Here is a 26,115-nt window from a genome sequence, read left to right as displayed (position 1 = left end):
ATTATGGAGTTACGCAGTTTACAGATTATTACGTCGATATTCTCTTCAAATAAAAGTATTGTTTATACATAATATAGATAATATAAAATTAATGTTCTAGTTGGCAACTGACGGAGCTTCGAAGAGTAGTTTCTATTCCAAATGTATATTCACTGAAGGTGGAGTCAAATGTGGTGAACGGTCTTTACCTTTAGCCAAACATTGTCAAAAACATATTCTTGAGGTATGTATGCATATAAAAAAAATTATATCTTAGAAGAAGTCTACAAGCTAAATAATTGTATTCAAAATGTTATCGTATCGACTTTTTAGGATAACAATCAAGTTTTGTTTCGAGCTTGCGGCAAAATGACAGCTGATATTGAATGCCCCACACCCATAGTTGCTATGGACGACGCCACTTGTCCCCTTCACATGGATGTTCCTATATTGAGATCCTATGGGCAAATAAGGGTAAGTTATTTTTTTACAGAGTGATTCGTTATGAATGTCCAATCTCTAAGTTGTAGATTCTAGACCTCAAAATATAAAAAAAAACTAATATCAAATTCTGACTTTAATATGTTTAAATTATAAATAATATTAATAATATATAGATCTACAATAAGTATGTAATACTAAAATATAAAATTTGTACTAACTCGATATGTTATTGACTTACTAATCGTGGTATTTTCTTTCTATTGACTTCCTCTTTCAGTATGGGTAACCACATCCTACTGCATTCTACCGAGGAATTTGCGACACAATTGGTTTCATTTAGCATAATTAGAGCCGCTTCTTTGATTTTTCTCTTTTTACTATTTGATTCTTTCAGGACTATACTTGAATCTCTCCACTGAACTCTATGTTCATTATCCCATGCGTGTTGACATATTTGAGATCTATCAAATTCTCTATTTTTAATATAAGACTGATGTTCACTTATTCTAACGTTTAATGGTCTTGATGTTTCACCTAAATAAAATTGTTCGCATTCACAAGGTATTTTATAAATGCAATTCTTTGTTTTTTCTTGTTCATTAATAGGTTTAGTTTTAGATAGAATAGATCTCAATGTGTTTGTTGTTTTGAATGTTGTTGAAATGTTGAATTTATTTCCTATTGTTTTAAGTTTCTCGGATAGTCGTTTTATATATGTGGTATTGATATTTTCCTCGTATTATTTCTTGTTAATGTTGTAGGATCCCGTTCTAAGTTGTTCTGTTCCATTCGATCCAATCTTGACAATTCCTTATTTATAAACGATAAAGGATAATCATTTTTTAATAAAACAGATGTTAACAATTGTTTTTCTTCTAAAAATGAATTTTCGTTAGAACAAGTAATTTTGGCTCTATCATATAAGGATTTAATGATTTCCTTTTTAACATTGATGTTGTGATTTGATTTGTAATTGAGATATCTGTTGGTGTGTGTTGGTTTTCTATACACTTGAGTCTCATATCCAGTATCCTTTTTTGAGACTAAAACATCGAGGAAAGGCAAAGTGTTATTGTATTCATTTTTCATTGTAAATTTTATTGTCTCTTCTTGATCGTTTATAATATCCAGGAATGTATCCAACAATTCTGATCTATGAGGCCATATTGAAAACACATCATCTACATATCTCCACCATACTGTGGGTTTTAAATTTTGTTTAGAAATGATATTAGTTTCGAAATCCTCCATAAATATATTAGCCAATAATGGAGATAAAGAAGAGCCCATTGCTAGACCAAAATTTTGTTTATAGAACTCATTATTTAGTTGAAAATAGGTATTATTAGTACATAATGTCAATAACTCCATTATAGCTGATACATTTAGTCTTGTCCTAGTTGTCAATGTATTATCATTCTCTAATTTCGTTTTGATTATGTTTAAAGTTTTATCTAATGGCACATTTGTAAATAAACTGTTTATGTCAAAACTTACTAAAATATTATTTGGATTAAATTCAATAGTTGATAATTTGTTTAAAAAATGTTTTGTATTTTTTATAAATGTGTCATCATTATTAGCAAATGGTTTTATAATGTTTAATAGAAATTTTGATAGTTCACTACAAGGAGAATTGATGGTACTACAAATGGGTCTAAGTGGTATGTTCGCTTTATGAATTTTCGGCACTCCATAAAAATGTGGTGTCTTACTGTAGTGAGGTGTCATTAATTTTCTTTGATAGTATGTTAGATCATTTTTAAATTTGAATAAAGTTCTATATATTTTGTTTTCCAGTGTCTTCGTTGGATCCTTCGTTAATTTTGTATAAGGTCCATTTGTAATTAGATCTGTAATTTTGTCCTCATATTGTATTTTATTCATTATTACAGTTGCATTGCCTTTATCCGCTGGTAGGATTGTTATGGAGTCATCATTTCTTAAAGTTTTTAAAGCTTTCATTTCCTCTTTGCTGATGTTCTGTTCAATTTGATTAGACTTTTCCAATTCAAGTTTACATAGTACCCTATATTGTTCTTTTTCATGAGTTAGTATACACTGGGATATTTTCTCCACTGAGCTAATTATGTCTAATTTTGGAATAGATGGATGAGTAACAGCATAGTTATTATAACAATAGAAAGTATTGGAGAATCCAAAAGTTGAACTAAAATAGCTAGAGAATCTGGTAAAAGGCGGAATTGTATCTTCGCATATACCATATGTAAGCTACTTAGCATCAGGTGATGAAAAACTTAATGATTTATTTGAATAAAAAAGAACAACTTCAAAAATGAACTGATTATTTTAAGTGCAGTCCGGTTATACAAACAAAATATAATTACAATTAAATAAACGGATACAACGACGATATAAAAAATGACGTGGTTTGGCGTAGTTTTTCAGTTCTTATGTTATTGTGTGAATATTACGAATCGAATCAATCGAATGTCGTAAGTCTAATATGATCTCATTTAATTAGTGACCGTGAATTCGCTCATCCCCGCGCATCTCCTGCTGGCTGATCATACGATCTCGCCAGTTAATCCCGGAATTTGCTGAATGGATAAAAGCAGCACCGTGCATACGGGTTTTAACACAGCGGCGTAGTTATCACTGTTGCACAAGAAAAATAAACAAAATAAAACTAAAAAGTTTGCTTGAAACTCTACAATAGCAATTTCGCCAGTGGTGTAGAATTGGGAAAGGGTCAACCATTCACTTTCCCCCGTCGTACGTCTCTGGTAATAGCCACAAACGTTTCTTCTTCTTCTTCTTCCTCTTTATAAGCAATTCTGCTTGTTCATTGGCGGATTGATACCTCTATGGAAGGTTGTCGCTCCATCTTTTGCGCGGTCGGCCGATACTTCTTCTGCCGATTGGTGATTTATCTCGTGCTATTTTGACCACACGTGTCTCCCCCATTCTGGTTATATGGTTGTTCCATTCTTTTTTTCTATTTAGTGTCCATTCGTTTATACACTGTACGTTACATTGTCTTCTAATATCTTCGTTCCTCTTTCGATCTCTAAGTCAATCAGACATAGAAATGCTGGTCTATTATACTCTAGTGATTTCTCAGTAATTTGCTTTATGACGAATATTGCATCTGTACACGATCTTCCAGTACGAAAACCCTGTTGTTCATCTGCTTAACTTATCCTCTGATTCATTACGTCTTGTAAGATTTTAATTGTAAGTTTTAGGGTAGTATTTAACAAGTTGATACCTCTGTAGTTCTCTGGCTGCTTTTTATCTCCTTTTTTGAATAGTAGGATTAGTTCGCTCGTTCTCCATTCTTCCGGTATTTTACCGTGTTTTATGATTTTGTTAATTAATGTTGTTAATCGTTCTGTCATTGCTGCTCCACAATATTTCAGTAGTTCGTTTGGTATTCCATCCTTACCTGCAGCTTTTCTGTTCTTCAGCTTTTCGAGTGTTTTTCGTACTTCCTGTGCACTTATATTAACATCTTCATCTGTGGTAATTTCTGGTGTTTCCGGTTCTAGCATTATTTGTTCTTCCTCTGCATAAAGCTTTTTTAGATAGTCAATCCATGTATCAATCCACAAACGTTTGTTTAACATAATTTAGTATTTTGTACAGTACCTATACTTCCTGCCAAGTATGATAGTGCAGCCGAAATTTGGTATATAGGTTCTTTTTTTGATGTATAAGATCGAGGTCTTGAACCGGAAGAATAGGTTTACCAGAAGTTGTGTTTTTCCTGGTTTTTATGTAAAAATATGCTGTTTCTTTTTCAATTCTTTCACCTTGTATGTATTAATTTTTCAAAAAATTAATACCGCCATTGAAAAGAGCGTAAAATATTTTTTAGGAAATATTTTTAACTTTTTAGTTATGTTAATTACCATTTAATAAATGCAAAATGTATCTTCACATGTACCTATATGCGGCAGATTCGTGCAAATATTATAAGAATTATTGTGCATTTAATGGTAGAAGCATATAATTTGGACCACATATACTACACATATAAAGGTTCAAAATGGCGACTATACATATGTGACTAATAGCACGATAACTTTTGAACGAGACGTCAGATTTGAACCAAATTTGGTATATAGGTTGTTTTTTTTTATGAATAATATCGAGGTCTTGAACCGGAAGGATCGGTTTAAAAGAATTTGTGTTTTTACTGTTTTTTTTTCTATGTAAAAATATATTGTTCCTTTTTTAATTCTTTCACCCTTTATATATAAATTTTTCAAAAAGGTAATACCGCCATTGAAAAGAGTATAAATATATTTTTTAGGAAATAGTTTTAACTTTTCAGTTGTGTTAATTACCATTTAATAAATGCATAACATATGTTCACATGTACCTATGGGCGGCAGATTCATTTTGAATTCCCGTCATTTTTGTAAAAGGCAAAATCTGATATGGCCTCCCATCTAAATTTGAACGTTTATATGTGTAGAATATGTGGTCCAAATTATATGATTCTACCATTAAATGCACAATAATTCTTATATTATTAATCCACGAGGAAAAATTTCCTGTAGATGGCTGTATACTATTACAAAAACATAAAATCCTTTATAAAAGGTATATTTGTTAAAATCCCTATACAGGGCTACATCAAAGACAGAACTAGTTTTCGATCGGTTGACCGATCATCATCAGTGCAATCTTAGAATCTACATGCAAGCCACCAAAGTAAAAATAACAGGTTAAAAACCCTTTACAATTGATCCGTCATCGGAACATATGACAAAGATGTGAATTATAACATAGATGATTAAGATATCCAATGTTTTTCGCCCGAGGTACCAATGAGCTCTATCTGACAAGTTCACATCATGACTTGCTTCCGTACAGTCATGATGTGAACTTGTCAGATAGAGCTCATTGGTACCTCGGGCGAAAAACATTGGATATCTTAATCATCCATGTTATAATTCACATCTTTGTCATATGTTCCGATTACGGATCAATTGTAAAGGGTTTTTACCCTGTTATTTTTACTTTGGTGGCTTGCATGTAGATTCTAAGATTGCACTGATGATGATCGGTCAACCGATCGAAAACTAGTTCTGTCTTTGATGTAGCCCTGTATAGGGATTTTAACAAATATACCTTTTATAAAGGATTTTATGGTCTTATATTATTATTTGCACGAATCTGCCGCACATAGGTACCTACATCTGAAGATACGTTATGCATTTATTAAATGGTAATTAATATAACTAAAGAGTTAAAAATATTTCCTAAAAAATATTTTTACGCTCTTTTTAACGCCGGTATTACCTTTTTGAAAAATTAGCATATACAGGGTGAAAGAATTGAAAGAGAAACAACATATTTTTACATAAAAAAAAAACAGTAAAAACACAAATTCTGGTATACCGATTCTTCCGGTTCAAGACCTCGATCTTATTCATCAAAAAAAGAACCTATATACCAAATTTGATTGAAATCTGTTATATCGTTCAAAAGTTATCGTGCTATTAGTCACATATGTATAGTCGCCATTTTGAATGCCCGCTATTTTTGTAAAAGGAACAAAAACTGAGATGGCCTCATATCTAAATTTGAACCTCTATATGTGCAGTATATGTGGTCCAAATTATATGCTTCTACCATTAAATGCACAATAATTCTTATAATATTTGCACGAATCTGCCGCATATAGGTACATGTGAAGATACGTTTTGCATTTGTTAAATGGTAATTAGCATAACTAAAAACTTCAAAATATTTCCTAAAAACTATTTTTACGCTCTTTTCAATGGCGGTATTAACTTTTTGAATAATTAATACATACATGGTGAAAGAATTGAAAAAAAAACAACATATTTTTACATAAAAACCAGGAAAAACACAACTTCTGGTAAACCTATTCTTCCGATTCAAGACCTCGATCTTATACATCAAAAAAGTACCTATATACCAAATTTGGTTGAAATCTGAAGTCTCGTTCAAAAGTTATCGTGCTATTAGTCACATATGTATGTATAGTCGCCATTTTGAATCCCCGCCATTTTTGTAAAGGGCAAAATCTGAGATGGCCTCCCATCTAAATTTGAACGTTTATATGTGTAGAATATGTGGTCCAAATTATATGCTTCTATCATTAAATGCACAATTCTTATAATATTTGCACGAATCTGCCGCATTATGAAAAGGATACCTACATCGAATAGTTTTAAAATGCTGAGCAAAAATAGTTTTTTAATTTTTAGATAAAACACCCTGTAACTCAGTAAGGAACCACATTTTATTTAAGTGTTTTAGGTTAAATCTTCATATTTTGTGCTAAGGTTTCTCCAGTTACTATATGGACAATTATCAATGAAACACTCTGTATAAATAATGTTTCTGCCCACTAGCAGAGGTGTACGACAGGGGATAGTGAATGGTTGACCCTTCCCAAAGTCAACGAAACTGGCGGAATTCCATTTTAGCGCAATTTTTCGATTCTCCAATACTCTCTATGTAAATAATATACTCTTTACTGGTAACGATTAAGTCATTAGTTACGAGATATTTCAAGTTAAACATATTGGGATAAACCGTAATCGTACCCCTTCCTAACTGCCAAAGTGTCATGGCCGCCGTCGGGACCTATTGTGCTGACATTTACAATGTTTACATATAGAAAAGTTTGTTTTTTTCTGCTTATAATGCCGTTTTCTAAAGATATTAGTGAACAAAATCGATTTGCTAACAATATTTAATATATTTTAAATGTGCTAAAATTGGATTCAACAGCAAAAGTCGCATAAATAACATATAAATGACGAATTTGTTTACCTATTACAAATGGGGTTATGTGGTTGTAACTGTTTATTTTGGGAATAAAATGAAAATCATCAATTAAACGACTGGAAAACTGTAAGTATTACAATTAAAACATGTTTATCCTATCACAAGAGTTCACTTCATTTTAAGAAAGCTAATTATTATTATACAATAGACATTTATAAACTGCCATGTACTTTTAAGGTTACTTTTGATCTGTTTTCAAAGCTTATGATTAAATGTTACCTCTTTATTAATTAGATTTGCCAACAAAAGATGCATGATTAAGGCCAAATGCAATTCCTTTGCTAAAGTCATAAAAAAAGTACAAATACAGTTAAAAAAATTATTTTAAAAAGGTCTCTCAAAAGACATGAAAATTATACAACAACTCAAAAAACTAGAGAATGTAAAGAAAGCCAGGTTATTGGAAATGGAATTCCTGTTTAATTGAAAGCCAGTAAACTATCCAAGACTTTTCAGAATCAAATGTGTCAACTTGTAAAACGATTCTTCTGACATTTTTAGTAAAAACCAGATTATCCTCAAGAAAAATTCTGTTTTAAGTGAAACTCAAAGTCATATATATAAATATAATTTTGTGAATGTGTCATCTTTGAATGAAACAAATTTTTTACCTAAACAAATAAATGTTTGGATCTAATTAAAAACAATGCTGAATCAAGTACAGTAGAAATACAATCCTTTGAACTTCTAAATGTGATTGTTAAAAGTGTCGAGATAGCTACTGCATAGGGATTCGAAAGGGATAGACTTGTTATGAACGCACTTGATCATGTACTTCTTACTGTTATAAAGTTGAAACAAAACTTATTTTATGCTTTCTTATCAGTCACTTTTAATTGTGTATCAACTTTACGTGGTACATCGTGCAAAAATTGCTAAAATGCAAACATTATATTTATTTTCTGTGTTACATTGGATACTATGATTGAATGTCTTCCTCTTTTAGATAGTGAAGTGAAGAACATCTTGAAGTTCCAATGATGTTTCAAGATGAGATAAATCGAAATAATGGTTGTATGTTAGAAGGACAGAGAATACGAAGAAATGTTATTGCTGCATACTTAGTGTAGTGAAATACAAACTTCAAACATTATAATATATTTTTTTATTTCAAACATTTCATATGATTATGAAAGAACATCTTCCTCTTTAAAACAATGAAGAAGTGAAGAACATAATAAAGTTCCAACGAAAATGATTCCAGATGAGGAAAATCGAAATAATGGTTGTATGTTACGTGTATAGAGAATACGAAGAAATGTTATTGCTGCAAACTTAGTGTAGTGAATTAAAAACTTATTGTCAAATACAAATCAATTTATTTCATACTTTTATAATATATAGTGGTACAATTTTATATGTGTTCAAATAAAAATATTAATAAATAAAATACAATAAACACAAATCATGTATATCTTACAATGAATTACAAAATCAAAAATTAATTAAAAAAATATCAAAATAAATCTAAAATATTAAAAAGTAACCCATAATTTTTATAGTACCTACATACTTTGGTTGGTACTCTAATAATTTGGAAATCCATTAAAGTTTGTAGATGGAAATTGCAGGTATCTAAAAAATATATAAAGTAACTCAACAATCTCTTTTCAATTAGGGTTGCAGTTGATAAAGATGAATGACCCTTGCTCGGGAAATCAAATGTATCTAAAAAAAATTAAGTAACAGCTTTCTAACAAAACAATCTTAGCACTAAACGGAAACAAAGATACTGGTAAGTATTAAAACATTTTTTGAAAAATCTTTCTGAAAGTGAAAATAAAGACTACTCTCTATGGGAACAACTAAAACTGGGTATGCTTTACAAAAAAATGTATCCAGAACAAACTTCTTCTCTATAAGGCAATACTACTACAAGTCTGGATGTACAGGATTTAATTCTGGGGAACTGCCAGTAACACATAATATGCAAAGACTACAAAGATTCCAATCCAAAGTCTTTCATGATGTCCGATTTTTTTAGTACCACTACCAAATATCACGCTAAACTTAAAATTCTTACAATGAAGATAGCTAAAGCTTGAGTACACATAGATAGATCCAACCAAATAAATAAAAACAATTAATGTATGTAAAATGTATGTTAGTCTTCTTCCACTTGCAGAAGATATTTTCAGTTGTTTGTGCCACTGTGAACTTAAGATCTCTAATATTAACCGATGATAAATTTATGAAAACTGATTTTAAATATTAAAAACTTTCAGAGATATTTCAATTTTCGAAACATCTTATAAAAGAGTGAAAAATATTCAGAGACACCTTACAGCCATAAACCAGTAAAACTAAAATATTTAATGTTTTTGTATAAATTAATATTAATATTTATGAACTTTTTAAATATATCTTTAAAAATTTTATGATAAATAAAATGTTTTTGAGTAAAGGCAATATTTTTTTTGTATGGTAATAGAAAAGATTAATATTTGAAATCATATACAGCATCACATTTTATAAATTATAATCTTTTTATTATAAAAATAGTAATACCGTGTGTCTACGGATGGGGTGCCCAAGAGGAAAAACTTTTTTATTTTCAATTTTAGCGAAAAATGTCATTCTTGATAAAAACTTTTGCTTGTTCTAAAACCCCATAAAATGAACTAAAATTCAAGTTTTTCAAATCCTGCTTATTTTTATAGCCAATTTTATGTAAATCCCTATAAATTTTTGCACTAAGTTCGAAATTGTAACAATAATAACCTGGGAGAACAACCCTTTCACTTCTCTGGATTACGAAGCCAGACTTTGTCGTTCTCCTTGAATCATCCAATTATTTATTAATTAAATAATTATTAATACAACAATTTTAATAATGAAATTTATCACAAGATAAATTCTTTATTGATAGCTTAACATTGTCAAAAAAATTGACAATTCGCAAATGATTTATCGAAGTTGATAGTTACTAAGCTACATTGTGGCTTGGCAACACTAGATTATTGTTAAGATTTCAAACTTAGTGCAAAAATTTACATAAAATAGGGATTTACATAAAATTGGCTACAAAATTAAGCAGGATTTAAAAAACTTGAATTTTATTTCGTTTTATGGGGTTTTAGAACAAGCAAAACTTTTTATCAATAATGACATTTTTCGCTAAAATTGAAAATAAAAAAGTTTTTCCTCTTGGGCACCCCAACCGTGGACACACTGTATATAATTATAATACTAAAATCACAATAAAGATGCACTAGAAAGAAACAAACACAAGACATGATGAATGTTATGAGGAGCACTCACCAATCATGATTTACAAAGTTTATACATTGTAAATCATGATTCGGGAGTGCTATTTGTATCATTCAACATGTCTTGGGTTGTTTATTTCTGGTGCATCTTTATTGTGAGTTTAGTATAAGAGAATTACAAGTTTTATGTTAAATCTTCTGAATCAAATTTTTGTTAGGTATCATGTCACTCTTGCTAATTTTATCCCATAAACACTTTGAAATAATACATTTTTTAGTTCCATGACTGTTATCAATTGTTGGATATCATATTGGCTACCATATTCGCTATTGTGGCTTTATTGACAGCAGCTCTAACTAATGATGATGGAGTCGATTTTCCATACTACGGTCTTAGATTGTTCAGCTATGATTGTGAGATTCTACCAGAACCACATTTACCTTGGATCTTTCTCTGAATTATCAAATGCAAAAGTTCATATTTTTTAGGGTGTTTCATACCTAAGTATTATTGACCTAAGTATTCCAGCTTGTGTCTCTTTAGTCAAATGGAAATTATTATATGAAACTCTACAAGAACACATTCATATTATAATCAATTAAGTATATTAATTTTAATCACAAATGTTTATTGGTTGAGAGAGTGACTTTTTTACTTATGCTCAATCAAATATTTTTACTATTTTCTGTTAGTTTTTTAATAGTTATTTATGATATAAGTGTTAAAAGTACACATTTAAGGCACGCATGTGAAAGTCTGCAATTCACATGAGTGCCTTAAAAATGTACTTTTTAACACACATATCATACAATATTTTTTCTGCAAACGTAATTACAGAATAATATCTACAAAAACTTTTTTCTACAGCCGTGTTAAAAATTCAATTTTTAGCACTCCATAAGAGCATTAAAAATGCTACTTTAAGGCACAAGTGCTTTAAAATTTTTATGGCACTGCAATTCGTATTGACCGTATAGACAATTTTGATGTAATGTCACAAAAATATAAAAATGGAATGTCAGTCAAGTTCAAGTAAAAGTTTTTGTAGATATTGTCCTGTAATTACGTTTGTAGAAAAAATATTGTATGATATGCGTGTTAAAAAGTACATTTTTAAGGCACTTATGTGAATTGCAGAACTCGCTATCGCTCATTCTGCAAACTTTCACATGCGTGCCTTAAACGTGTACTTTTAACACTTATATCATAAATAACTATTACTTGAACTGACATTCCATTTTTATATTTTTTTGACATTACATCAAAATTGCCTATACAGTCAATACGAACTGCAGTGCCATAAATTTTTTAAAGCACTAGTGCCTTAAGGTAGCGTTTTTAACGCTTGTATAGAGTGCTGAAAGTTGCATTTTTAACACGGTTGTAGAAAAAATAAATTTTATGTATATTTTATCTAAAAAAGTATTTAAGCACTTAAATATTTTTTCAAAAATAGAATATTTTTATGAACTTCTTTAATTCTTTTTTATTTTAACTTTAATGCAATCTGTTATCATTATAACAATATGACAGATATAAAAAATGACACAGTGGGAACTACACTCAGGGGTGAGAACTCTTTACATATTTATATTAATTTAGTCTACATTACCATATTTCTGACTTTTTTACAAATTAGTAACTACTATCTACTTCCCAGTGGTGTAGAGATCTGTAACTTTTCTTAACCCTCTAGTGCCCTAGTTTGCCTCAAGGCGGACCATAATAAGAATTTCCATGCTTACTATTTAAGTATTTTATAGCTGCAATACCGAAACCAGCCTCTGGACTAGATCAGATAAGCATCCAGCTTTTAAAAGTTTGGGTGATCAGACAGATTTTTACCCTATAATTTTCAGTTTAGCATGATATTTGGTAGTGGTACTAAAAACATCGGACATCATAAAAGACTTCGGATTAGAATCTTAATAGTTTTTGCATATTTGTATTACTGGCAGTTCCCCAGATTTAAATCCTGTACATCCAGACTTGTCGTAGTATTGCCTTATAGAGAAGAAGTTTGTTCTGGATACATTTTTTTGTAAAGCATGCCCAGTTTTAGTTGTTCCCATAGAGAGTAGTCTTTATTTTCACTTTCAGAAAGATTTTTCAAAAAATGTTTTAATACTTACCAGTATCTTTGTTTCCGTTTAGTGCTAAGATTGTTTTGTTAGAAAGCTGTTACTTAATTTTTTTTTAGATACATTTGATTTCCCGAGCAAGGGTCATCTTTATCAACTGCTACCCTAATTAAAAAGAGATTGTTGAGTTACTTTATATTATTATATTTTTTAGATACCTGCAATTTCCATCTACAAACTTTAATGGATCTCCAAATTATTAGAGTACCAACCAAAGTATGTAGGTACTATAAAAATTATATGTAACTTTTTAATATTTTAGATTTATTTTGATATTTTTGTAATTAATTTTTGATTTTGTAATTCATTGTAAGATATACATGATTTGTGTTTATTGTATTTTATTTATTAATATTTTTATTTGAACACATATAAAATTATATCACTATATATTATAAAAGTATGAAATAAATTGATTTGTATTTGACAATAAGTTTTTAATTCACTACACTAAGTTTGCAGCAATAACATTTCTTCGTATTCTCTATACATGTAACATACAACCATTATTTCGATTTTCCTCATCTGGAATCATTTTCGTTGGAACTTTATTATGTTCTTCACTTCTTCATTGTTTTAAAAAGAAAGATGTTCTTTCATAATCATATGAAATGTTTGAAATCAAAAAATATATTATAATGTTTGAAGTTTGTATTTCACTACACTAAATATGCAGCAATAACATTTCTTCATATTCTCTGTCCTTCTAACATACAATTATTTCGATTTACCTCATCTTGAAACATCATTGGAACTTCAAGATGTTCTTCACTTCACTATCTAAAAGAGGAAGACATTCAATCATACTATCCAATGTAACACAGAAAATAAATATAATGTTTGCATTTTTAGCAATTTTTGCACGATGTACCACGTAAAGTTGATACACAATTAAAAGTGACTGATTAAAAAAGCATAAAATAAGTTTTGTTTCAACTTTATAACAGTAAGAAGTACATGATCAAGTGCGTTCATAACAAGTCTATCCCTTTCGAATCCCTATGCAGTAGCTATTTCAACACTTTCAACAATCACATTTAGAAGTTCAAAGGATTGTATTTCTGTAACTGTACTTGATTCAGCATTGTTTTTAATTAGATCCATACATTTAATTGTTTAGGTAAAAAAATTGTTTCATTCAAAGATGACACATTCACAAATATGACTTTGAGTCTCACTTAAACAGAATTTTTCTTGAGGATAATCTGGTTTTTACTAAAAATTTCAGAAGAATCGTTTTTACAAGTTGACACATTTGATTCTGAAAAGTCTTGGATAGTTTACTGGCTTTCAATTAAACAGGAATTCCATTTCCAATAACCTGGCTTTCTTTACATTCTCTAGTTTTTTGAGTTGTTGTATATTTTCATGTCTTTTGAGAGACCTTTTTAAAATAATTTTTTTAACTGTATTGGTACTTTTTTTATGACTTTAGCAAAGGAATTGCATTTGGCCTTAATCATGCATCTTTTGTTGGCAAATCTAATTAATAAAGAGGTAACATTTAATCATAAGCTTTGAAAACAGATCAAAAGTAACCTTAAAAGTACATGGCAGTTTATAAATGTCTATTGTATAATAATAATTAGCTTTCTTAAAATGAAGTGAACTCTTGTGATAGGATAAACATGTTTTAATTGTAATACTTACAGTTTTCCAGTCGTTTAATTGATCATTTTCATTTTATTCCCAAAATAAACAGTTACAACCACATAACCCCATTTGTAATAGGTGAACAAATTCGTTATTTATATGTTATTTATGCGACTTTTGCTGTTGAATCCAATTTTAGCACATTTAAAATATATTAAATATTGTTAGCAAATCGATTTTGTTCACTAATATCTTTAGAAAACGGCATTATAAGCAGAAAAAAACAAACTTTTCTATATGTAAACATTGTAAATGTCAGCACAATAGGTCCCGACGGCGGCCATGACACTTTGGCAGTTAGGAGGGGGTACGATTACGGTTTATCCCAATACCGGCACAGATATTTTGTGCCGCTTGTACCACTATGTATTGTGCCGCTTAATTTTGAACTTCAAATATCTCGAAAACTAATGATTTTATATGAATAATAATGTATGAAATATGTAATTAGTCAATGTGGTGAGACCGCTCCCGTCTGAAAAAAATTTTTGATTCGGTTTCTTTGTGGATTCCTATTCAAAAATGTCCCCTTTAAACAAATCTGAAGGGTGCCGGGCGGAATTTTTGGGCAGAAATTGTTTAAACAATTTTTTTAAACAAATACAAAAGTTCATGTTTTTTGTTCTGAAATATATATTTTTAGATTTTTTGGGTCAATCTAAACAAGAAAGGTATCGTAATTTTTCTCAGAAATTGATAGTTTTGGAGTTATAGGCGATTTAAAATCTGAAAAATGCGAAAATACGCATTTTCGAGGCTTAAAAACTCATATTTAAATTAGTATTTTTGAGGTTGCCAGATACTTAGATTGAAGACTGAACATTCAGATTCAAGATTCTGAAGAGTGATCGCGTCTAACTTTAATTTATACCGTTGTTTTTTAATTGTTAAATATGCGTGTTTATCCGATTTTTTTGCCGGTGCGGCGCGCTCCATTTCAAAAATCTATTTTCCTCCGAAAAATATTTTTCCTAGATTCTTTGGGACATTCTAAATAAGATAAGTTTCTTGACATTTTTCTAAAAAGTTAATAGTTTTTAAGTTATAAGCGATTTAAAATCCGAAAAATGACAAAAAACGCATTTTCGGATAAACACGCATATTTAACAATTAAAAAACAACGGTAAATTAAAGTTAGACGCGATCACTCTTCAGAATCTGGAAGCTGAATATTTAGTCTTCAATTTAAGTATCTGGCAACCTTAAAAATACTAATTTGAATGAGTTTTTAAGCCTCGAAAATGCGTATTTTTGCATTCTTCAGATTTTAAATCGCCTATAACTCGAAAACTATCAATTTTTTAGAAAATTTACAAGATACGTTTCTTGTTCAGAATGACCGACAAAACTTAAATATATGTTCAGGAGCAAAAAAACGTGACCTATTGTTGTTTGATGATTTGTTTAAAAAAATTGTTTAAACAATTTCTGTCCAAAAATTCCGCCCGGCACCCTTCAGATTTGTTTAAAGGGGACATTTTTGAATAGGAATCCACAAAGAAACCGAATCAGAAATTTTCCAGACGGGAGCGGTCTCACCACATGGACTAAATGAATAATGTACTCTTCAGAACTACACACTTCAGAAATATTTTTTTCCATTTTTTCAGTTCAAATACGTTAACGACATTAATAAATTTTTATAGAAAGATTCAGAATCTGATGCAGATGACACAACCGACATGAACTTCAACCAGTCCACCTCACAAATGCCGGAAAACATTAAGGACGAATTCATCACCTATGAACCTCCCGAAATACCAAAAATGGAATCGCTTCCGTCGATGTTGTTTGAAGAAACTCTGCAAAATGTACCGACAAAGCTGACTCCCACAAACATCTTCAATATCGACTTCTCGACTCCATCAGAACAAGAGAAAGAAATGAAGATCGAAGACGTGAAAATGGAAGATAGCGCTACCGATAATTCGGCTACTATTTCCGCGGCAAGTGAAAACATGCCCGCCATTGAAAAAATGGACGTGGGCGATAATTTGACAGCCGGAAACGATGTCACAGAGAACGCAGTCTTGGACAACGAGAGTATGGTTGTAGAGGAGCAGGTCGTGGAAGAAACAGTAACTTTTGACTTTTCCAAAAATATTGGTGCCGAATATGTTCAAAATAGTGGCGAATGTAAGTATTCCGTTGGAGGTATAGATGATCCCAAACCCTTTTTTCAGTGTGTCATTAATTTTGACGTCATATAGGATTTTAAGAATGTCGCAAATCATTACATGACATTTTAGTTAAATCTGGCAGTTGCCAGAATATTTATATTTATATAAATATCAATATTTATACAACTATTTGTCAGAATATTAATATTTAAAATATTTTAATGTAAAAATAAATTTAAAATCAAATTTCACTCTACAATGTCCGAATATACTAATGACATAAAATCTTTATATTCACGTCGCTGAAAAATACTAACCTAGAAATTACAATTATCACTTTACCATATGATTTGTGAAAATACTATCATCGATTACTTTTAAGTCAAATTATCTTTATTCGCATCATTGATTGGTTATCTATTTAGAGTATTGTAATCGCCAACCGATTATAGATCTTAGACGTAAGTCTAAGTCGTTTTAATATACAAATGCCCGTCAAGGAATACATAATAAAAACAAGTTCAATGTATAATAATCACGGAGGTACGTTTTTGTCTGTCACTTACAACTGTAATGCGTTAGAGAGAAGTCGATAATCTGTGATTCACTGAAAAAAAGGGTTTGGGAATGATCTGTAATGTTTGCATAATTGTGTGAAAGGGTACCTACCCTTAAGATAGGCAAAATGGTGTCACTTCCAGAATTCAATTTTTTTCACGTTTTTTTTTAATAAGACTCAAGGCAATTTTAACCAGCTACCCCCTTCCCCCTCCTGTCAGCAAAAACGTCATTTTTTGGTTAAATTTTTTTTTCGGTGGGTTGCAATCAATTAAAAAATTTCAAAAAAATTTACACACATAGTTGATGCTTTTACAAAACTTGTCTATATTTTATAGACCCGTAGGTTAAGTCTATAACCTAAAAATGCATTAGGGAATTTGCATAAAATTTTAAATTCGAAAAGAATGCTATAAATCTATAAAACAGAACATAATTTAAAATATATATCAAAGTAAAAAGTTGCCTTTGTCTTTCGTTTGGCCCCTAAAAACGATCAAAATCGTTTTATCGTTAGATTAAAATTGTTAGAAAATTTAAATCGTAGCAGCCAGTGTTTTGCACTGCCCTCATTGGTCGTGACGTCAAAAAGTTAAAAATGTTTGTTCCGCGCCATTAATTCATTACGTTTGATATTCGTTTACTTGTAGTCATTTTATGATGTATTTCAGTTTTATAAATCTTTAGATAGTTGCTGTGAACTATATATTATGTTTCATAATATTTGAGTGTTTTTGTTAGGACATTTTTTTTTAAATGATCTAGGGGGGTTTTTCTAAAGGACGTATAAATTACCCCTTATAAACATAATTATTTATTATTATGATTAGTTTAATTTTGATTTTATAGTAAAAACAGTTCCAAAACAATATTGTATAGGTAAATATCATTTAATCTGTAACGTACATCTACCACAATATACCAAAAGTTGTATTTTATTTTTGGTCAACATACACTTGATTTATTGAAAAAAGAATGTGTGTGTACTTTGTACGCACCTAAGAAGTTATACTTCTATTATATGCTTTCAACGAAATCAATACACTTTAAATAGTTTATTTATATTTTACTTAAATATTACACTAAATTTCATACTTACTACCTTCCAAAAAAATTTTATTAAAACAATACCAAAAATTAAAAAAATAAAAGAATAAAACACACACAAACACATTAAAAATGCAACAAAGAAATGATTTCTGAACAATAATAATTGTTGGCAAAAATTTTAACTAAATACGTATTTTCTGGAAAAAAAATCATATAATAAATATACTTACAATCATAAAATATATAAAAAAAATAAAAATTTGCATTGGGGATCGAACCTGCGCATCTTAGGGTTGTTTGATTTGAAATCGCACGAGTCATGTGGGAAGATACACCAACTTTACGTTTAGCTTTTTGACAGTTGATTATTCTCATTTAATCGAATTAGTTTGATTTTTGTGGAATTAAAATATTAAAATACAACAAAACAGATAGTAAGAAAACAATATATTAGATGAAGATTGGTAGAAATTTTGTTGGTAATCAAATTATGTGAATCGAAGTATTACCTACCATAATAGGTAGGTACATTTTACATTTTCCAAATAGGTATGTAATTTTTTATTACAATACTGAAACATTTACAATTACGTACCTGTTGCTTTTAAAAACTATTTAAAAAGTCACTACCATTATAAACTTGCTTTTGTTTCTGTCGTCACAACAATAAAAACTAATATACAGAACATTTGTTTACCCATAACCTCCATATTGAACAATTGTTGACAGATCATTTTAACACCATGGCGGAGCATGTATAACGTTTCAGCTGCGCCCAGGACCAAGAATGAATTCGCACACATATACATTTACTCCCAAACGCGCCTAAAGAAGTATAACTTCAAAGACTATTAAGCAGACAACAGACATTAAATACTAGCATTAAAATTATTTTCACATACATGAAGACCTTGAGAATGAACTAAAATGTCTTTAATGTCCTTTCAACATGCATGAACTTTATTAAATGCCGTTTCTTATCGACTGGTAATCTAATTAATATTTTGTTGGGGTTATAATGGTTGTACTTTAACACAATGGTACTAAACATTGTGATGTGTAGTTCTGAGACGACAGACAGTAAAACACAGGTTAAAACAAAATAAATATATTCGATGTAATTATTTACAGATCAAAAGGAAATAAAAATAAAATATAATTCTATTTGTCGCCGAGTCGCAGCGAAGTCCTCCCCCGGATAGACGTCTGTAAAAGAAGAGCAAAATTAACAATAATAAGTGCGTTCGCGGGTGCCTGTCGACGACAAATTAGCAGCAAAACCCATGCGCACTTTAAAATGATATAAATAATATCGTTAATAGATAAATATACAACGTATATTTACCTATTGTCCGTCCCACCTTGACTTTACAGTACAGGTTCTTATGACCAACAGTGATGCCAAATTTAATCAGAAACAGGTTTGAAGGAAATATACTTTTTTCTATAGGATAACTATAAATAACCTAGGAATTAATAGTATTAACATTTTGTGGCTGTCAGGGGTTCTAAAACATTTTTGTTTTCGAAAATTGAATAAAATAAAAATAATTTTGTATAAAACATTTATGTAATAAAATAATATATTTAAACGCATAAATATGTTAAAACTTTATTAATTAATTAAGGTTAATTTCAGGTTGGAAGTCAGTCGTCTTTTTTTCTTTTTTTTATGGCCTTTGGGAACTGCGCCCATTTAGCCAGCAAACCAGTTGTTAAGAATAACAATAAACTGCAATTAGGATCCAAATTTTCCAAATAAGCAATAAGTTACTCAATCCCATGTTATCAGTAATAATTATAAGCTTATTCGATATTTTTTGTTATAATTTAATTTAGTTGAACTAGCCATCAATAATTTATTTATTTATTTTCAACTATAGGGCAATATAAAAATTTACTTAAACTTGACTGACAATCTATTTTATATTTTTCTTGACATTAGTTCAGAACTGTCTATACTGTCATTACATAAATTAACAACCATAGAACAAGATCCACTTTTAATGTTGGATATTTTAACGTTTTTTACCAAAAAAAAGTTATTACTTACGCATATCGATTATAAAATATCTGATTACTTTTCGAAAATGACTCACAAAAACAATGAAAAATACTGTTTTACTACAATACCATTGACTGTAACGGGTTAGTTTTAATTTAACATTTTTAGGGTCCTACATTTTTAGAACCCTGGGAATGTTCGATTGAAAATTCTTTTGAAGAAAATCGGCATCGCCGCGCTAAAAACTCCCATAAGGATTGTATTGTCGTATGTTCGTGTACTGTAAAGTCAAGGTGGGACAGAGTATAGTATAATTTAATAATTAGTTATGAATATTAATTAAAAGTAAATAAACCTTGTATATTTATCTATTAACGGTATTATTTATATTAAGTGAGGTTAGAAATTGTCGGCGACAATTTGTCAACTGTACCCGCGAACGCACCTAATATGAAATATTTTTACACCTCAGCGCAGTGTAAGTTTGCAAAACAGTCACGTGATTAAAATATATGAATTTATCGGGAGCTCGCTCACTTCGCTTGCCGCCGTTTAATTATGAGCCGCAAATTACCTCACCACGGTACACGTTGCTGCTCAAGTTGGGCTGCCTTAGCTTGCGAGATCACGTCACCACGGTGCCTCGATACTCAGGTCCCTGCCTAGCTCACCTCGCTTGGCTGGTAGTGGAGCCCAGAGCTGTCGTTTCAAGACTGCTGGAGAATCTACTACTACTACATTGTTTGATTTGCTTGTCTGGATAATGTTCAGAAGAAATGCGTTCAATGTGCTTCCCCGTTTAGGATTTTGTCCTCTTCAGGGTTTGAGGTGAATGTTTAGTGTTGGCAGCAAAAGCAAACAGTCCGAAAAACACACTGGGGCAAGCGCCGTGTCCTGGTGTTCTTGGATCCTGGGTTATGCCGGACGGTGGTGTCCAGAAGGCTAAGAAGTCAACAGAGAAGAAAGTTTGATGGATTGTTGTTGGTTCCATAGACATTTATGTGTACTGTCCGTGCTTTGCTCTCGACCAGTCTCCCTAGAAACCATTGTACAACGACAGGCGAACCTGCGTCCCTCGTCGGCGGTCAGGAGGTGGCTTTGAGCGCAGCGTGGACAGTGTGCGTTCGAGTGGAGAAAATAGTTGCGGCTATTTTCTTGGGACGAACAGGTATAATTGTGCAATGAAGTTGGGAAACCGCAAAAAACCAACTTCTCCCTGTTCGGGGTAGGGAAGAGGAAATGTTAGAGGTGGGTACGGTAGGCTAGCGGGGTAGCCTCAAGGATGTTTTCGTACTCCACCGGGAGTTCGTCAATGCATGTTTGCATTAGAGCGGACGGTACATGAATCTTTTTGCGTTTGGGCTTTCGGTGGAGTACGTGGCCGGAAGATGAACAGGAACATTTGAGAGATTCTTGTGTGTCGGAAGGGGGGCCGTTGATTACTTTGATTGTGAAGTTCCTGTTCAGAGAGTTTATTCTCTCGGTGATTTTGGGGGTGTTCGAGATGTTATGGATTTCGTTTGAGGGATATCGCCAGTGCTCATAGTTACATCTACGCAAGACTCTACGCTCTGTCCTCAACAACCTCTCTTGTTTTTGTCTTGAGCAAAGAGAGTAGATACATGATTTGTACTCCATGACGGGTCGAATAAAGGTCTTGTAAGTGTGAATGAGAGTCTTCTTGTGTGTCTTGCCAATTTTTCCCGAGAGAGCGTTGAGAAGTCTGGCCCTGTTCCTTACCCTATCTAAAGTTGCCTTTAGATCTGCGTCCCAATTGAGAGTCCTGGTAAACAGTACTCCCAAATAGTTCACAGTCGGGCTAACAACAAGCCTTTCTCCCAACAGACTCAGAGGATGTTGGTCGTCATCATTGCAAATGATTCTATTTGACACAGAAGGGGCGCGAAACACAATTGTTGTTGTTTTGTTCGCGTTCAGCGTGACTCTCCACTTACAACACCATTCGCCGACGCCGTCCAACAGAGCCTGGGCTCTTCTGAAGAGGAGTCTTGGGTTGTATCGAGAGGTAGTTGAGAGCAGAGTCGTGTCGTCTGCATAGAGAAACAGCCGAGTACCTGGGATATTTTGGTTAGTGATGTCGCTGTTGTAGATGATGTACAACAGCGGCGCTAGGACTGAACCCTGGGGAACTCCAGCTTGTGGAGTGAAGGGGGTGGACTTTTGATCGCCTATTTTAACTCTGACCGTACGGTTGTGGAGGTAGGAGTGTACAATTTTGGTAAATTGCAATGGTAGCCCGATGTCCAGAAGTTTCCGAACAAGCCCGTCGTGCCAGACCTGGTCGAAAGCCTTCTGCACATCCAGAAATGTGGCTATGGCGATTGAACCATCGTTGATGGTTTGAGTAACTTTGGTAGTGAAATCTATTAATGCATGTTTAGTAGATTTACCTGACTGGAATCCATATTGGAATTTTGGTATGATATTGTGGTTTTCGAGAAAGTTGTTGAGCCTCTCTTTTAGGATTAGCTCAAGAACTTTACCCAGAGTATTGATTAATGAAATTGGTCTATAGGATTCCACGTCGGTTGGGGGTTTGCCTTTTTTCAAAAGCATGATGGTGTTGGCCACTTTCCAAGGAGTAGGAAAGTGGCTGTTTTTGAGACATGCATTGAATATTTTAGTTAGAAGAGGAATGATACTCTCTGGAAGTTTTTTGAGGCACCTTCGGTTGATGCCATCAGGTCCGGGAGCGCTGTTTTTGCCGATTTGGCAAAAGCTCTCCGTTTCCCTGTCTGTGAGGGGGTCCATGATAGGATCATAGACTGGAATGTAGTGGTTGAGAGTAACATTTACAATGTATTCTGTGTTGAATTTAAATATGCGATCAAAGTACGGGTTATCTGGCGTTTGAAAATTGTTTTGAAGCGAATTTCTGAATGCTTCGGCTTTCCCTTCTGGGGAATTGACTATGTGATTGTTGACCAACAGATGAGATGGTTGAGATAATTTTTGTTTTGTTAGGACTTTGAATTTTTGCCAGAATTTACCTCCGTCTCTGTAGTCCAGTTTTGAGGTAGCATCTTCCCACCGGCGAGCCGTTAGGACAGATATCTCCCTCTTTATCCTGGCACAGATCCGGTTGTACTCTGTTTTGATTAGTGGGTTTCTGTTGGCCTTGTATTGACGTAGAAGACGTCGTTTTTGTTGAATTTTGGCAATGATGTATTGTGGAAGTGCCGGTGATGTATAGGTTATTTGTTTGAGTGGAATTGCGTGCGTGATCGCCTCAGTGATGAGGTTCTCGATATCGGTTGCACTGGTGTCGATACTATCGTTAGTATCGAGTTCGCCTAACATAGGGAGATTTTGTGTGATGAAGTTTTGGAATTCAGTCCAGTTAGCGTGACGATAGTCTCTTATAGATCTTGGAGGATTTGGTTGTTTTGGAATGAGTATGTCGGTGTCGACAAGAAGAGGTACGTGGTCTACTGGAGAATCTGTGCTTGTGGCCTTAAATATCCCTCTGCCTGTGTTGTTTCGGAGAAATGAGTGGGGCTTCTGCGCGGACTGTGAAACTCGCACGGTTCTAGTGTCGATGCGTGTTCGAGGCGTATCATTACAACATCACATAGTATTTACTTTTATTTTCCATAGTAAACACACACACACACAATTTTCAATACTATCTCTTCAAAAGTTGTATCAAACTACAATATACACAAAATGGTATATACTTTTATATGAGACAGGAAAAATGTCGTTAAAAAATATTACGATATAACGTCACAAGTGTTCGAGCGCTTTTTCGATAATTTGAAATGATTTAATAGTCCAGAGAAATAAGATTTTTCTCGTGACACATCCCCCTCCAGGCCGAAACCAAATTTTTTGAGTAGTATGGACATCTATATTATTAACCTATATGTTTCCTGCAGCCAATTTTGATGATATACATAGTTATAAACAAATGAAGATCAAAAAACGCTAAATTTTCGCTTTTTTCGTCTATTACCAAAAAGTTAAGCACTTTAAACAAATTTGAGTGTAAGAAACTCATAAATCGTATAAAAAACTTCAATATGGCGTTCGCTGAATATGTCCATCCTTATTGGTTGCTTAGAAAATTGCAAAATAAATCATAAATTTTGAGTTTTTAAAAATATTCATAACTTATGTAAAAATTAACTTAGAACCTTTTTATTACACGGAATGCTGATACTTCTTGTACTTAAATTATATTTTAAATTTCAAAGCAATTGGTCAAATAGTTTAAAAGTTATTTAATTTGTTTATCCCAAATTCATTTTTTTTTGCAACACTACAAGTCAGAAAATTATGAGGCTACAATCATACTTCGGACAGTTTATGAAAGAAGAACATTTATACTATTACCATTATTAAAAATAAATGACAAAAAATAATTTTAAACAGTGTAAAATTATTTTGAAAAAACATGTCGATTTTTTGCTTACTTATAAACAATTAGAATAACTTTTTAACCATTACCTGTAGAAAAATTATTTTTTCATATTTGGAAAGACTGAATTTTTATACACATTTAGAAAGAAAAACAACTGTCCTAGGACAATTAGGGACAAAGTTAGCCCCCCCCCCCATTTATTTAATTCACTTGTTTTTGCAAAATAATTTTGCAATATTTATAATTATTTTTTAAATTTTTTTTTAATTAAATTAATACTGTAAATTTCCTTCTTCCATAAACTATCCAAAGTATTACTGTAGCTTCATCATTTTCTGACTTACAGTGTTGCAAAAAAAAATAAATTTGGGATAAACAAATTAAATAACTTTTAAACTATTTGATCAAGTTCTTCGAAATTTAGGGTATGAATTAAGCACCATAAGTCTCAGCATTCCGTGTAATAAGAAGGTTCTAAGTTAATTTTTACATAAGTTATAAATATTTATAAAAACTCAAAATTTATGATTTATTTTGCAATTTTCTAAGCAACCAATAAGGATAGACATATTAAGCAAACGCCATATTGAAGTTTTTTATACCGTTTATGAGTTTCTTACTCTTAAATTTGTTTAAAATGCCTATTTTGTTAGTAATAGACGAAAAAAGCGAAAATTTACCGTTTTTTGATCTTCATTTGTTTATAACTATGTATATCATCAAAATCGGCTGCAGGAAACATATAGGTTATTAATATAGATGTCCATATTACTCAAAAAAATTGGTTTCGGCCTGGAGGGGGTTGTGTCACCAACCGGCTATTTTTCCCCCTTATTTCTCTGAACTATAAATACACAGAAGATTTTAAATTCATACTTCTAAGTTATTATGAATTTTTGAGGTGTGAAATTGCGGAAATCTTATTTTAAACGAAACAACATTATTATGTAATAAAACAAAAATGTGCAAGTTCCCTTTTTTCGAAAAAAGCGTATAACTTTTTTGTAGATATATTATGTAGAGATATATTCCTGGTTTTTCCACATTTTTCCATAAAATGCGCCATCTTCATAAACGCGAAAAAAATTTTTTAGGGTTTTTTTGCGGATTTTAACCATTTTATAAACTTCAATATAGATTAAATCAAGGTTTTTATAGGTTATATATAATTTGAAGTAACTGTGTTCTTCATTCAAACATTTAAGTGTAACTGTAACATTCAAAAATTGGACGAAACACCTTGAAACCCCCAAAAAACCTGTTTTTTAAGGGTTTTGCGGGGCCAATCATATTTTTGACATCAATACAATCTGAATCAATGGGTCTCCAATTCATATGCGAAAAACATAAGTTTTCTAGGGTTATTCGGGAGTTTTTTCTCGATTTAGTTAAGGCCATCGGTACATAATTTGCAAATATTTTACGGCTATCCCTACTTTTTCTGTCTTTACACGGCAAATTCCGTGTAGTAAAATTCTCACTGGTATGAATATGTAAACTACTTGACAATGTCATCATTAACTTTAAAGATGACTTTTGAATGTTCTTGGGTAACTGTTACTTGTATCATTAATTGCCTTAATTATTAATTCAGTTAATTAATATGATATTTTTTTCACTTCTATGTATTCAGTGATTGTAATAATGTATCTACTGTACAACAAAAACTAATAATCAATCGAGCAAAGAGGAAAAGTGATAAAGTGATTTTTCAATAATATATTGTTACTATGGAACGCTTACAATTTTGAACCTCTTTAACAACAAAATACTTGG

At 31.6% G+C, this 26,115-nt stretch overlaps 1 protein-coding gene and 2 long non-coding RNA genes across 4 annotated transcripts in view; 2 read left to right on the top strand and 1 right to left on the bottom strand.

Annotated features, from left to right (window-relative positions):
* The window catches only part of LOC126887263 (KAT8 regulatory NSL complex subunit 2), a 45,079-nt gene that overhangs the window by 13,802 nt on the left and 5,162 nt on the right, over window positions 1–26,115 (top strand). For both annotated transcript variants that reach the window (XM_050654679.1, XM_050654678.1), the window contains exons 6-8: window positions 101–223; window positions 313–453; window positions 15,869–16,358. In XM_050654679.1, coding sequence (XP_050510636.1) covers window positions 101–223; window positions 313–453; window positions 15,869–16,358 — 754 coding nt within the window. The remainder of the gene's footprint in view (window positions 1–100; window positions 224–312; window positions 454–15,868; window positions 16,359–26,115) is intronic.
* LOC126887279 (uncharacterized) lies at window positions 6,949–8,623 on the top strand. The gene is made up of 2 exons (XR_007699005.1): window positions 6,949–7,284; window positions 8,165–8,623. It is a non-coding gene; the product is annotated as an uncharacterized LOC126887279 (long non-coding RNA).
* Window positions 12,894–14,562, bottom strand: LOC126887275 (uncharacterized). Its single transcript, XR_007699000.1, has 2 exons — window positions 14,220–14,562; window positions 12,894–13,349 (listed from the first exon to the last, which is right to left on the bottom strand). It is a non-coding gene; the product is annotated as an uncharacterized LOC126887275 (long non-coding RNA).

Source organism: Diabrotica virgifera, chromosome 6 (assembly GCF_917563875.1).
Source record: "Diabrotica virgifera virgifera chromosome 6, PGI_DIABVI_V3a".
NCBI lineage: Eukaryota > Metazoa > Arthropoda > Insecta > Coleoptera > Chrysomelidae > Diabrotica > Diabrotica virgifera.
The sequence above is the reverse complement of the archived record's forward strand: the minus strand, read 5'-3'. Positions and strand labels throughout refer to the sequence as shown.